At 37.8% G+C, this 15,302-nt stretch overlaps 1 protein-coding gene across 1 annotated transcript; it reads right to left on the minus strand.

Moving 5' to 3' along the window:
* Nucleotides 1–85: 85 nt before the first annotated feature.
* Nucleotides 86–15,059, minus strand: LOC109627978 (calpain-1 catalytic subunit-like). The gene is made up of 22 exons (XM_020084818.2): nt 14,919–15,059; nt 12,902–13,156; nt 12,297–12,366; nt 10,948–11,066; nt 10,714–10,847; nt 10,427–10,601; nt 9,744–9,818; nt 9,564–9,649; nt 8,421–8,495; nt 7,908–8,068; nt 7,302–7,468; nt 6,994–7,005; nt 6,702–6,910; nt 5,687–5,732; nt 5,462–5,533; nt 4,934–4,991; nt 4,761–4,822; nt 4,547–4,615; nt 4,329–4,407; nt 3,062–3,175; nt 1,398–1,450; nt 86–1,167 (listed from the first exon to the last, which is right to left on the minus strand). Exons 2-22 carry the CDS (start codon nt 13,136–13,138, stop codon nt 1,141–1,143), a joined length of 2,100 nt encoding a protein of 699 aa, XP_019940377.2. The 5' UTR covers nt 13,139–13,156; nt 14,919–15,059; the 3' UTR covers nt 86–1,140.
* Between the last annotated feature and the right edge of the window lie 243 nt (nt 15,060–15,302).

The raw sequence follows: 15,302 nt of genomic DNA on the forward strand, positions 1-15,302 counted from the left end.
ATACGTTTCTTACTTGTGTGCACTAAACATTAAAGGGTCTGCATATGTTTTATTTAGGACACAAATAACTGATCAGAAGGCAATGCATCGTCACCAAATTTTATTTTCTTGATCCATTTAAAGAAACCCTCCACATTTCAAGATATCTTTAGATATTTAAGGAATCTAAAAGATGACAGAACTGTTCATACACTAAAACTGGATAATATGGTAAAATTCAATCAAAAACTCCCACCAACAACTGAAAGTGCTATACCCCACATATAAAATAATTCTACTCACATTCAATCCAAGAGACTAGATCTTAGATTTCACAACACTTGACAGACACAGTAGTTGCGCTAGGCAGCATTGTACTAGTTAACTACTGTATGCTAACAGGTTCAAATTAATATTGATAACAAGCTGTAAATTAGTTGGTATTACATCTACCCTACTCACCATCTTATATTAATGTTGGCTAATTCCCCATCTGTGGCAATCAGTCCAATAGAATTCATGACATTATACTCAAAACCATCAGAGACTACATGGACACCAACAGTCCGACTGTGGACCTTAACAATGTCTTATACAGAACAAGGCGTTATTTTGATTCAGTTGTTTACACGAGTTGCTAATAGAATATTCATTTCATATTCCTGTTTAAATGTCAAAGAGCAAGGTGGAGGATCACAAAAAGTGATATGGCTTGATGGGTACCAATGATACACACTTTGAACCAGGTTTTATCTATAAATTTTGAGATATGCAAGTTTGAACCAAAGTTGAGGTCAACATTATTTTTGCAAGGCCTAATAGTAAATCAGAAAATACAGTAACCCACTTAAAATTAACAGTAACCATTCAGGGAGACTAACATGTTCAGAGTTAGAATGGCAACATACTCCTAAAGAATGACTGTGAAACTGCGAGAGAATAAGTAGCATATCTTAAAATATAGAACTGCTAATTTGCAAAAGAGATGACTTTTTTTTAAACTTAAACTTCCTTAATTGATCCCACAAGGGGAAATACTTTTTACCCTAACCCTAACCCATATCTTAATGGACTGAGTAACTGCTGCCCCATTAATTATATTTGCACATCATTTGCTGCAGTTGTTCCAAATGAGTCCTGCAGCTCATCATCTCTGTCAGGTTAAGTGTACATGGAAAGGTGCATCCACTGTAAATAAACATAGGATAGATTATTCATGTGCTAGATGCTCAAAATCGTCATCACTTCATAACAGAGAATTAAAAATGTCCTGTAGAAACAAAAGTGGAATTGTGTTTGAAACAAAGGTGGTTTTCAATAAGATATTTTCAAATCAACACCTATGCCAGTTATGAAAAGATAAAACCATTTCAAAATACTCCAAAATATATTTAAGAACTCCGTAGAACTTGTTTTACCTCTGATTCATTAAGAGTCATGGCCAATCCATCAGACAGCTGCTTGAACATTCCTATTGAGAAAGAATCAACGTGTTGTTAGCTCTCACTTCATGTGAAATAATCACAGCCAATAAAATGCAATCGACATGTTTATAACACACCCAGTGGTGGTCTGGTAATGGTAAAGGGACATAATGAAAGTTATTGGGCTGCTGAGGAAGATTGAACTATATATTTATATATGCTATGCTATATATGGTGGCCCACCAGAGTGTTTGATCTGGCCCGCAACGTAATTCATCAATGAATACATTTAAAAACAGAAAAGAAACGAGACAAGACAATGTCAATTGGTGTGTATGTGTATTTGAGCAGGTCGCCTCTCTTCTCGGCTCTGAGTCTGGGAGTGAGGCAGAGGTTGCACTCACATAAACAGGCCCCGGGCTGACACTCGCTCAATCACACAGGGAGATTCAGACAGTGAACAAGGTGGTAAATGTCAACAGTGGCAACACAAAGTGGGAATAGAGGATCTCCACGACGGGCCGCCAATGCCAAAAGATTAGTGCCACAGAGTCAGGATCAGAGCAGAAGCACCGGTTTGTTTGTCAGAGTCTCCTGTATGGGTGTCCTCCCTCCACACTCCTGCTGACCTGTGCTCAATTTAACCGTTAACAATAAACACCATCACAAATGTCAAATGTCATGTTGAAAATTCTTAACAATTGAGAAATGGTTTATGGTGTATGTTATCTCTGGGTGCACCCAAATTATGTGCTGGTGCACCTAAATGAAAAGGTTACGCACACCTGAGCAAAAAGATGTAAGTTAGTAAGTGTGATATGTGTTAATAATTAACAAAAATTGAGGTGGCTCGAAAGAAAAAAGGTTTCCCACCTCTGCCCTCACGTAACCTAAAGATATTCACATCCATTCAGGCCTTAACTCAGGATACCCCACTGACACACTCGCTGGTGGGTTTCAACAATCCGTATGTTTGACATTAGGACTCAACATAGGTGAAAACACACAAAGGTTAAATATGGAGAAGTATATAAAGACAATCACAGTCACATGTTGGGATTGTCATTTCAACAACCACCCTGTTTAATTTGGGACAACACTACCCTGCTGGAATTTCCACAATACACAAGTGAGTTCACTGTCTACTGTGAGTGAGCTGCCTGAATTTGAGACAATCCACATGTTTAGTGCAAAGAATGACTAACTAAGTTATCATCTTGTTCCACACTTATTTTCGATCGCAAAAATGTATCTAAGGTAGCAGAATTATCATGGTGACAATGTTGCAGCTCCAATTCTGTTCTTTTCCTTCTACATCCAGATCTTCAGTTGTACCATATCCGTCTATTTTGAGGATCGTCACTCTCAGTTCATTAGCATACAGTTTGGAAGTCGTTTTGTTTTTTGTTTCATTCATTGGACTATATTTCTGTTGAAGATAAACCTGCCTCAGCTAGTACATGTTAGACTGCTGCAGAGTTCTAAGCTCTTTTGCTTTTTGAAAAGTGTTTGAAATGAGTATTGTACTCCGATGAGGAGCACAATCTGTTGTAGGCAGCACTCACACACAATCAAAATGAAGAAAAAAGAAGACATCTAAGGATTTATTTACCCACTTCCAGTGTGTCTACTGTCATCAGCTGTCCAAATGTACTTACGGGACATGCACTCGAAGCGAAGGATGAGACAGATGAAACTCTCCAGTGTCAATTGTCCGGAGGAACCGTAGCGCAGAGCCATCAAATTCAGCATGTCATCGTTGACTCTCTTTTCTGAACAACAGACATCAGACAAGAGCTCAGAACATATTTCATTATTTTCATTACTGATTCTTCTGCAGATTATTTCTTATCTGATAACGCTATCATACTGTTGTATTTCAACAGGACATTTCAATAGAACACAACCACAGTGAATGGGAGAATGAGTAGGTCATAAAAATTGTTTAGTTCATAACACAAACTCTAGGGGGCAGCATATTTGCAAAAGGCTGGGGTGTACATTTGGTTTAACAAGGTAATTCAGTATCTGGGACTATTTGTAGTAATGCAGTCCAAAATATTACTGTAATAAAAATAATGTGCTGTCCATATATCAACAGCCTTAAGACTGTCTGTGTTGCTGACCGTTCAGTGAGAAGTAAAAAACATAATTTGACAAATAAATAAACAAAACAACTGCAGATTCAGTATTTTGCGATATATAAGCAACGCAGTTAATGGCATTCCCAGTGTGTAAACAATATTAATAATGAAACACTTCATTTGAAAGCACAAGAAATTGGTGGAAAAATGGTGAAACCCTTCTCCCTGCGTAAGTCTCCCACATCTTGTAGATATGTTATTTATTTGGCCCCTGGTTATATAGCAGGGCTGCACGATATTAGGAAAACATGCTATATGCGAAAAAGTTGTTTAATATTGCGATGGCGATATGACTTGCGATAAATAAACATAAACAGTATTTAGCTACTGACGCAGAGACCAAGGACAGCTTCACAGCCAGGAGAAGGTGCACAGCCCAGCTGCAGCGCCACAAAGTCAGGTGCAGACACCCAGGCAGCCATGCACAGCTACACTAAGTCTACTTACAGTATCAATTTAGAGTCTTTTTTTTAACAGTTTTTAGTAGTTCTGTCAGTATTTTACATCATCTCTTGTGTCTCTCTCATTCGTGCTGTGCACGGTGCCAACTGCGTCAAACGAAACAGAGCACGACACCATCTTCTCCAGCTCCACACACATTTACGAACAAATAAGCTTTTGAACTGGAGTCAGAGATGTCAGTTGAGAGACAGAGGAGATAAAGACTCACGATGATGATAGACTTTCCATATATCGTGCATTGCTTTGCATTAAAAAATAATTTCGGTATTTTCTGTCTTTGTGCACCACAGTAGACAAAGAGAACAAGTTTATCATTCACCTGAGGCCATGATGGCATTCCTGAGCTCATTCAGCGACAGTGTTCCTGTTTGTGAAACATCTTTTTGGTAGAAAATGTCCTGTGTAAAGAAAAAAACTGTCTTATGAGGTATTCAAGAAGGACACAAACCGTTCAGGACTTAAATCAAGATGCATCCCAACCCTTCATTAGAGTAGTGATGTAATAAGTATATTGTACAAGTTGTTGGGTCCTTTTACCTTGTACTCTTTGACCTTCTTCCACAGACGCAGAAATTCCTCACCATTCAGTGTGCCTGTGACGGATGTCTAACCCGACATTAAGTTATTAAACCAGCACATGCTGTGTCATGTCTCCACCTGACCTTTAAAACTATTCATGACTGTTAAATCAACAAAAGGGCCAACAGGTTAAATCACTCCATTCTAGTGCAGCATAAACATCAAAGGATACGTCCATCAGGCAAATCATGCTGCGACAGGCATCGATGCTGAAGCCTCCAGATTTCAGATCTCCTGAACAAAAACAAAAGATAGCAGAAGATTCAGTTTGGCTAAAACTCAGCAACTAAGTTTTGCTACAAAACATAATTAGAATACTTTTGAGCAAAGTTTTACATTCCCAACCTTTCAAGATTTGGTCATTTAGAATAGCACGGAGCTGCTCAGCGTCCACTTCTTCATACTGGAAAAGAAATCCGAAAAAACAAGTCAAAGTAACAATAATAATACTAATAACAATATGGTACACAGGGCACATGCATGAATGTTGCTCTTACATGCAACAGATTGCAAGTAATGAAGGCCACATAAAAGTGAAAGAGCACTTCTCATATGCACAACTGCAGCTGAAACTGTGAGTTTGATTGATACCACATAGATTTGAAGCTGGGGGAAACAAGTAACCAGCACTTTCAAAAAATAACCCAATCCATTTTGTTACTCTGAACATCCAAAGCTCAATAATTAACACGTTATATATCTAAACCAAGAGCAGTAACTTCTTGGAGTCTATGCTGGGTGAGAGATTGAAGTCGGGTGTTACTGCTACACTATATGTAATATGTCATATCACACATCATATGTTTTTCATTGAGCTCTTGGCAAGAAAGCAAATAATATTTCTCACAATGTTCTTCTATTGTCTTAAATTACCTTGTCAGAGTATTGACGGAAAAATTTTCTCTTATTGTCGTCATTCTCTTCGTCAGTTTTGCCTGGTGTGTGCTGAAAAAGATGGTGTTCAGTTCCAGATGAGTTAATATACTGACCAGTATACATGTGTCATAGACGATCAACGTAATCAGTAAAGAACATGGATCAAAGCAGCAACACCTAGATGATATTAACACAGATGGTAAATTTAAAAATCTTGTGCACCTCTTCTGTTTCCGTGTGTCTGTGGTTATGGCCTCCAGAATCCTCACTGAGAAGAAGAACATGAGTCGTCAGTAATTCATTGCAGGGAATTATCACATAAGGCTACCTAGTTAAAGGCTGCAGTAATGTAATTACTTTTTTCACTAACAAGTAGTGTTAGGGGTTACACTTTCAGATACAGTAATTAATAACTACAGACATTCACATGAGAAAAATAATTAGTCTTTGTTTTTTTCTGGATTAACAAAATACAGTAATTGTCTTTTTTCATGACCCAAAAAATTCTCGAAATAATTTTCTTGAGAAAAATAAATGTGTTCTGTTTTTCTAGATGAATAAGCATATTTTGATTTTTTCATGAGAAAAACAATAGAAAGCATTGGAGCAAACATTTCCCACCTGTGTAGTTTCATCCTGTTTGATTTTGGTTTGGCTTCAAGACATTGAAGATACTTGTGTCTTTAAATTAGATAGAGAGCTTCTAGCAGGATTTTAAACAATCTTGTTAATTCACAAAAACAGAGCAGAATTTATTTCTCAATTGAATGAATTATGTTTCTGCACCAGAGTAACTTATGCCAGTAAAGCCATTTTCAGACAGAAACTCTAGCGAATCCCCGGAAAATTGGGTCCTTTCTCTGGAGGTTGCCTTTCACGCATGACAAACGTAGCAGCCGCTCAACCCGCCCACTTTCCGGATCTCAGGCGTTGTTCTCCAATGGCTCACTCAGACATTCTCCAGAGTTCTAACTAAGTAGCTGGCAGGAGAACCTCCACAGAAAATTCATAGATTCTCAAGTAATTCTGAAAGCAGCTTCATATCAGACATCAGAGTGAATGTTGACATCAGTTTGGTCTTTGCATGTACTGTGTTCAGTCTGGTCCAGGCCTTGTACATATTTGCACGCCTTCGTATTTTTTCATATGGCTTGTAGAATATGCTATGTGGCATATACAGATAAACCTTACATCAACAACACTTTGAAAGCTAACGAGTGAGATTTGATTGACTTACTGCAAGTGAGTCTCGGACTTGGACAGGATGGTCAGGATGAAGGAGGCCGTCTCATTGGGATTGAAGGTGGATGGCACGATCAGGTATTCACCAGGCTTCAACATGATGAACTCCATCACCTCACGTGCGTTCATGTAGCTTTTAGTTTGAGCCACAGGTCTGTTTCTGCCAAAGAAAGAGGCTGGGAACCTCCCTCTGTGTGCGCCCAACTGTAATAAGGATATGTTTCATTTCTATGCAACTCAGCTCAATCTCCAGTATACACAGCCAATCTGTGAGAAATGTTACTTACTTCTTTGGTCAGCTTGGATGAAACCAGAGGAAAATGAAGTTTGTGTTGGGGATAAAAAAAACAAAAAAACATTTGACATTATGAAGTAAATTAAATAAGTAAAGCACATGCACGTCATGGAATTTATTTTCCCACTGGTTCGTTGAACATGATGATTATGCAATGGCTGAACCCATAGAACTATTTCATTTTATTTCATTTTTTATCTTTGTGTAACTATTTTCAACATAGTTCAATGAATTAACTATTTAAAGATTAATCCAAATGTGCAACAAAAAAAAAGAAAAAGATAAACAACAAGAACTTACCTCAAATACTGTGAGTCCGATGTGGAGATTTTGGACCATGCGTCTGTTCCTTTTGTCGGGCTTTTGCATGAGAGACAACAGACAGTTTTTTTCACCCTGTTTCTCTGCACATTCATTGAATAATTTGCCGATCTTGAGCCGATACTGTGGATTACTGGAGAAGCTCTCTGGAAGATTAAAGGAGACAAAATGTGAAATACAAACTTACTGCAGCCAGTTCATTCATGATTGCAAAATTCCCCTTTTTGTGTATGGAGTCTGGTTTGTGCCAATGAATCATTCCAGACTTTAGATTTTGATTATCACTTTGCTAATAATTTCATGCTAAATTTTGAAATTGTAAATTCATCAAATACATTGGAATGTGATAAAACATCTTTTAACTGGCCCAGTATAATAATAATAATATGTAATAGGCCCAGTTCTTTGTTTCAGTCTTGTGGCTGTTATTGTGTTCCATCCCATGTTCGTCTCTATATTTACAGTTTGCATTTTGGAGTCATGTTTGCCTCTTTTAGACAATACAGAGCAGAAAAGTAAAACTGTCTCTGTATCTCTGTAAGGTGCAGAAACTGTTAAGCTTTTTTGCAGATATTTGTTAAGTACCAATGCTGTTCATGCATCCTCCAGCCGTAGTTCCTGCAACCCATCTGCCCTCGTAGAATGACGTCTGCCAATGGCATGAGGAGCTTCCATCAAGGAAGTCTGGACACAGGCAGCAGATGTCAAGATCACTGTAGTGCTTACAGAAGTATTCCAGGGACATCCTGTCCAAATCAGAAATTGATTTAGTTAATTATCATCATTGATAGAATTAGTATTTTATTTTCTTGATCTATAAGAAAAATAACGATTTATTTTGTCACTTGAGGTAACAAGCTCAAATGCAATCTGCATACATGAATTATTTATTTACATATGTAAGATATGTTTCGAAGTTTACTCAATAATGTAATGGCTCTCTTGGAGAGAAAATATACTGCTCAGAGAGTATATGCTCATAGTGCCTGATAAACTGTACAGTTTTTTTCACTCATACAACTTTGTTTCATTTATCAACACAGTAGTACATAATTACCCCAAACTATAATGTAACATTAGAACCTACATCATACTTACCAAAACTCTCCATCATCTCTCATTGCAAGGCACATGTCACGATCCTTAGCACTCACAGTTTGCCAGAGAGGTGAACTTTAGTGACAGTTTGACAATGACAGAGGACGAAAGAAACATAGTTATGAATTTTACCAAAAAGATGCACACACACACACACGCACACGTAGGATACAACATAGTTGACAAATCTGACCCTTGATTAAAATACCATTAAAAAAGATGTTTATATATATCTATCGAATATATATATTTATGTCTGACAAAACAACACAGTACACCTAAGATTGCAATTCTCTATACTCTCTTTACATTAATGCTAGTAATGCACAACTGAATGACTGAAACAGTATATTCCTAATGGTGAAACCCTATTTATTAAATCGCTTGTCCGAAAGCAGCAAGTATTTAAAAGGGATTATGTCCAAACAGTCAGGATAAATCAAGATTTGGGGGTTTGCATTACTTTTTAAAATTTTCTATAGTTTATCCATTGAGTCAAATTACTTTATTCACTTTATCAGTGGAGTAGTGTTTTAAATATCCTCAGCAAGGCAGGACATGCAGGCTTGTAGAGCTGCTATTGCACCAGCAGATGACAGTGTGGTTATGCTGGAAAGATGAATCAATGCTCTCCATGGTATAAGAAACATTCTGTTGACAGAATGTAAAGATGTATCTGAATACTGAATGATACATGAACTAAAAACATCATTTTAACTTTAACTACTGTTTGAGAATTAAGTAAAATAATTGATTGAGATAACTAAAACGCTTTGGTGTTGTTCATTTAGATAGAGGGAAAAGCAATATAACTGTAATGACATAGATTCACTGATATAAAACACATTACAACTGCCCCCAAGGTATTAATCACTTAGATCTACATGTATCTAGCCACATTGACTTTTTATACCTGTCAAAACTTGACTTTTGTACCTGTGTTTCACTTTTCATTTTAACTTATAAAAGACAGGAATAGAGCGAATACAGCGTTTTGTCTGTTTCAAATATCCTCAATCTCTTCATACGTGAATAACAAAAACAATTACAGTGACAATGATCAGCAACATGTTATTTAGTGATGAGAAAATAACTTCTTTATCAGTCTTCATAAAACATTTGCTTGGTGAGTGTCATACTTACTGATCGCTCCACTCTCCATTCCACTCTGTTTGGCCCCACGGGTTCCACAAACGCACCAGGTTAAAGAGTTTCCCTTGGCTCATTAACTGACGAGCAATCAGCAGCAAAGTGTCATCGATATTTATACAAGCACAGAATTCTGTATGCTGCCATGCCTTCAATGCAAATATGACTATTTACCTGCTTCACACCTGTGACAGTATAGGCATGGCCTTGGACCAATCCATTTGGCAGCACATTGTTGGCAGATGTCTCCTACAAGATGGAGGTATACAGGCATTGATAAACTCCACATATACTGAAGGTACAGTTCTGAAATATAAGCTAACAACTTGTATGACTGAAAACTGAATTGAGCTTCCCAAATAACATTAGGCCTAAGCTAAATTAACCTGGGACCACACACACCCATTTTGATGCACAAGCCCGAAAATAATGTACTGAAAATAAAAAGGGGCCCAATTCTGTGTCAACAGTTGCTTTGAAATATGGATGCTAAAGTAAATAGCTTTTGATAGAATTAGGAGACATTGAGACGATTGAGTCTGAAAAAATATATGTCTTAAGTAGAGATATTGATCAAATCATCCCTCAGGTGTAACACACACATAATGTTCCTGCCTTAACCAATACTCTTTTTTCTGGAATCTGAAGTCCATATAAGGGAGTGTTCAACATCTTAACTGTAAATGAAACAAAGCTATTATAATGATTTCAGCTTCCTGACACGACAAGATAAAATGTTGGAAGTTAGAAGGTCTATTAATCCTTCCATTTTAGTTAGTGCTCTAGGATCTAAGCTTTGAGTTGCTTTGATATTATGGTTTCAGTTCTGTGGTTTTGTGTGGTAAATAAATGCTTACCCCCTGAGGAGTCCCACAGCCCATCAGGGACTTAGATTGTCCAGCTCTAAACATCAGCTCCCACAGGTCCGGAGGAGGATCTGTGAGGTTGATGCACATGTGGACACCGCCAGTGAAGTCCACCAAAGCCTCAGCAGGAGTTCCAGCATTCATATCTGCGTATGAACCACACACCCTGACAGCAGGTGTTAAATTACTTTCACAAGCTTTCAGAAAGTTAGATCAATGTCACTCTGAGACTATGAGAACTATGACTGTGTGACTGAGAAATGCAATGTTTTTCGTACTTGGCATAGGCTTTCTCCAGCAAAGCGGGCCAGAATTCAGTTGGGTCTTTGGAACGGACGAAGATTAGTCTGCCATCTATTGTTGGTAGCTTGTCATCAATGACAACATCCACCCATTTCCCAAACCTCCAAAACTGAATAGTTGAGAGTGGGAAGACGGTTATAGCAAAATGAGATGTATATAATTGATCAGAATCTACTTTTGGATGATGTTGGCAATATTTGCTGGTTTACCCTGAAGTGGAAAATCCCGCAGTAGTCCTCCTGAAACTCTTGTTCCAAAGACATTACTTGTTGTAGAATTAATTTCTGGAATGTCAGAGCTCCGATAGATGCAAGGAACCAGCAGTTACCTGAGTAAAATTTAACCATTGAGTTGCCAGAACAGCATGTTAAGCAGACATGACAGTAATGTTTGTTTAAACAGGTTTACATCTAAGAAACATTCAAGCATGCTAACACAGCCAAGAGGCAGAATACACGATGGTACAGTAGTTATTGTAGGTTCTTACTGTCCCATGAATGTAGATGAGGGTAGGTTTGAAAACATTGATGTCTTCTCAGTATCATTTAAATGATGCACTAGTATAACTTTTTCTGAACATTCTAAACTTCTACAGGCTGGAATTCAGACTGCTATGCATGAATGTTGCCATTATCTTTCAGATTTGACATGTTGCCTTTACCATGATTCACTGAGCTTTGATTAAATTAAAATTTCATATTTAGTAACCACAAAATACATTGTAAAACAGGGGTTATTTCTATGTAGCCAGGAGTCCGCTCCACAGAGACAGAGAACAGGGAGCAACTATTAAATCCTTGAAAATTAGTTGAAAGACAAAATTACCACTGGTGCACCTGTGCGATAAAGTTTTGTGTGTGGACTTTTACGAGATTTTGTGTACTTGCTTGTAAGTGAGGTGACTTGATGACGCATCACTATTCTACTTTGTATAGCTGTTGTCTGTCTTGTGATTAAAAACCATGTCTCCATCTACATTGACGAAAGGAGGCTGTGTTTTCCCTTTCAAATCAAACACTGAATAAACAAGCCTGCAATGGTGTTCTTGGGGCTAGTTGGTGATGCACACACACACACACACACACACACACATACACGTACACACACACACACACACACACACAAACACACACACACACACACACACACATACATACACGTACACACACACACACACACACACACACACTTTGCTGTCGCTTCTTAGTGATTTTCTTTCTAATATATTTATGATGTTATCAATTTAAAGAGAGTCAAACTGCTAATTTCAGTATATTGAAGTTAAGTCATTTGCTTGCCACATACGGTACCTGCACTAGTTTTCAGATACCAATAAAAGCACAACCCTGTGCCAGTGACAACATGCGTGAACATGTCTCAAACTGAACTATATTGGGCTTGTTTGGGCTTGAAGTCTGAGTTATATTACTGTACAACGTGTGCTGTTTTCTGCAATTTCATGATGATGCAATTGTGCCACTTGGCTGTGTGGGCATCTCTGTATGACATTGCTTTAAAACCAACTCATTTATTGTCGTGAATGAAGCAAGTTTCCTACCAACCACGCCTTGACTGAAGTCAAATCTGGAGACCCCATCGACAACAAAAGATGGATTTGAAACCAATTTCTGAAACAGAGGAATTATTTACATGTTATTGTTGAAGTTTTTAATATTGCAAGATGATATAACTATTGCCTGCTTTGTCAGGTTTCTCTCTCTCATTGTGTTACACATATTTGTTTGATACTGAACCATTAACGGTGGTTATTTTAATAAAGTAATGGCAATGGGACTCTGTGCTACACAAAAGCTAACACAAGTTAAACACTCAACAGGAGAGAGACCAGGAGGTGACAGACCAAAGCAGGTCCAAATAATTTGTAACTACACTACGTTGGCCTGTTTTTTCCCCTATGGTGAAAAATAGCTTTAAGCTGTGAGAAACATTGTGGTATTGCAGCTTTAACCAGAAAGTATAAGCTACTATACTCACTTGTGCATTTTAATAAACGGGATACTGTGAGCATGGCTCCTGTGTCAAATTGACTCAAGTTTATTTTGTATAAACATAAAGGTGGAACAACAAACAGGCTTCTTTTATTTTATTTTATTTAACCATAAACTTGAATAATTGTCACTCAAGTTCTACCACACCACTCACCGCTGGTCTCTGCCACACCACACGGGCCAGATCAGAAGGCTTCAATAGCCCTTGGCCGATGGATCTCCGGTCAGGAGGGAACAAATCATCAATAAACCTTACTCGTCTGGCGTTGCAGTACTGTTTCAACTGCTCGTAATCTTGGTTCAAGAATTTCATGGGGTTGGTAATGGTGCCTTGACCATTGTTCTGATGCCGTGCATTGATGATGTTCATACACACTCCCGAGCCAGACATTGCTGCAGCGGTTGAGCTCTGTTCAGGAAAAAAAGATTGTAGATAATCTCGGCATAAAACAAACTTTAGACAAAGAAGCTTCTTTTGAGTGCTTTGAAAAATGCAAAAGGTCTTTCAATGAGCTTGAGGCATTAAAATACACAGATGAGTGTCAGCTTATGTATTCATCAGGATGTACTGACACACAAAGAGTACTAAGACAAAGAGTAATTATTTGCAGTCACTACAGGTGTGCAGGGTGAAGAAATGCAATATTTACTTGGCCTCTAGGGGCCTTGTGCAATAAATATAATATATAAAAATGGAAGAGACAAGGTCCTCCCACATTTAAGCTTTTTTCCTGGGCTCTATGGGCATGGCACGATGAAGAAAACATTGAGGAAGTTCCCCTGCTGGCCATGAAGAACACCATTGTTGTTAAGGATGGTGCAAAAAGAAAAGAGATGAGGGCAGAGTCCACAGTAGACATAAAGACATTAAAGGTGCAGTGTTTAGAATTTTGTGATGTGCAGCTGAACTCCCCTCACCCCTCACCCTCTCCTTCCAAACATGATAAAGAAACTGTTGCAGCCTTTAATTGTCATAAAAACTCAGAAGGTGTTTATTTGTCCAGTCTGGACTAATGTAAAAAACCTGGCATTCTCCGTAGAGAGGGTCCCCTCAATGTAAATATAAAGTATTTAAATATAAAGGGCCTTTTCTGGTGTAAAGAAAACTACAATTTAGATGAAACAAACTAGTGAAAACATCATGAGGATTATTCTACTTTAGACTTCTGCCAATAGATCCTTTTCACCTAAATCTTACACACTGGACCTTTAAAATGCAGCATAACAACATAACAAACAATACTACAAATGCACTCAATCGATAAAAATATATGGTATCTACAATGAGGAAACCAATTTGATATTATTAATATTTTAAAAAAGTTTGAAGAACCTCACAGAATGATCAACTGGTGACAATGTGATCTATTATAAAAAACATGAGAAGTCCAAGTCCTCATTGAGACCAAGGTAACTGGTGCTTTTGCAGGGATCCAGTATGCCTCTCTGTGTTTAAGGTGTTTGATTTTGTCCCTGCCCCTGCCATCAGAGCTGATTACTTCAAAGTAGTGTTTGGCCATAGGATAATTCAGATTCCCTTTATGGATGGCATACCTATGCTCGGCCACTCAGCCTCCTTCCGTAAGGAATGATCACTCTCAATGATGTTCCAATTTTTCTTTATGATATGCTTCATCTGGACAGCTTATTTACCATAACGTGTAACAAAGTAAGTAGTAACCCTTTAGACTTCTAAAGTGTTCCTCAAACTGTAGTGGAAAGAAACACATTTAGATCTCTAACATTTGTCCATCGTTGTGATTAGATGAATCACAGCATGACAAGAAAAATACATTGACTTTCAGTTTCTTGACATGCTGCCAACAGCCCCAGCAGCAGAAGCACTGAGAGCACAATTGCTGTAGTTGTTGACACAGTGCCAAACAGTATGATTTAGCAGCTGCATTTCCCAGCCTTAGCATGCACCATAGTCAAGAAAACATAATATAGAAAAATACAGCCAACAGAGTCAATATCCTTTTCCCCCTCTGTAACAACAACATAAAATAAATTCTTGATGAGCCAGACTTTTTTAAATTTTTTTTATAGTTTTAACGTAAGATCGCAGTAGGTGTTATTTTCAATGTCTCCCGTGTCACAACAATTGTTCAATAGAAAACCTCGAAATGACAACACCAAGTTACCTTAGTGTCAGTGACATTGACTCTTACCTCAGCAGCCACAGAGACAAAGTGTTCAGTTCGGGTCGATCAATACGAATGAGTGAAGAAGCTCTCGCTCTTATAACACCTGCAAATGCCTGAGGCCACAACTCTCAACCTGCAATTTTAATTGTATGCCAGGTAGACAGGTATAGACAGGTCAGACAGACAAAGATATAAATACCCACATACAAAGAGAGAGAGAGAGAGATTATTATTATTTAAAAAAAAAAAATTAAAAGAACTAAACAAATATGTCCATGACAATAAATACAGTTTTACAGTTCAGACCAGTAGTCAGAAGAAAAAAAAATCTACCTCAAATTTTTTTAATAATAAATCTTCTTCGGTTGCCCAACATATTGTGTCATTATAACACCACTTTTTTCTGAA

The sequence above is a fragment of the Paralichthys olivaceus genome, chromosome 12 (genome assembly GCF_024713975.1).
Source record: "Paralichthys olivaceus isolate ysfri-2021 chromosome 12, ASM2471397v2, whole genome shotgun sequence".
NCBI classification, from domain to species: Eukaryota; Metazoa; Chordata; class Actinopteri; order Pleuronectiformes; family Paralichthyidae; genus Paralichthys; species Paralichthys olivaceus.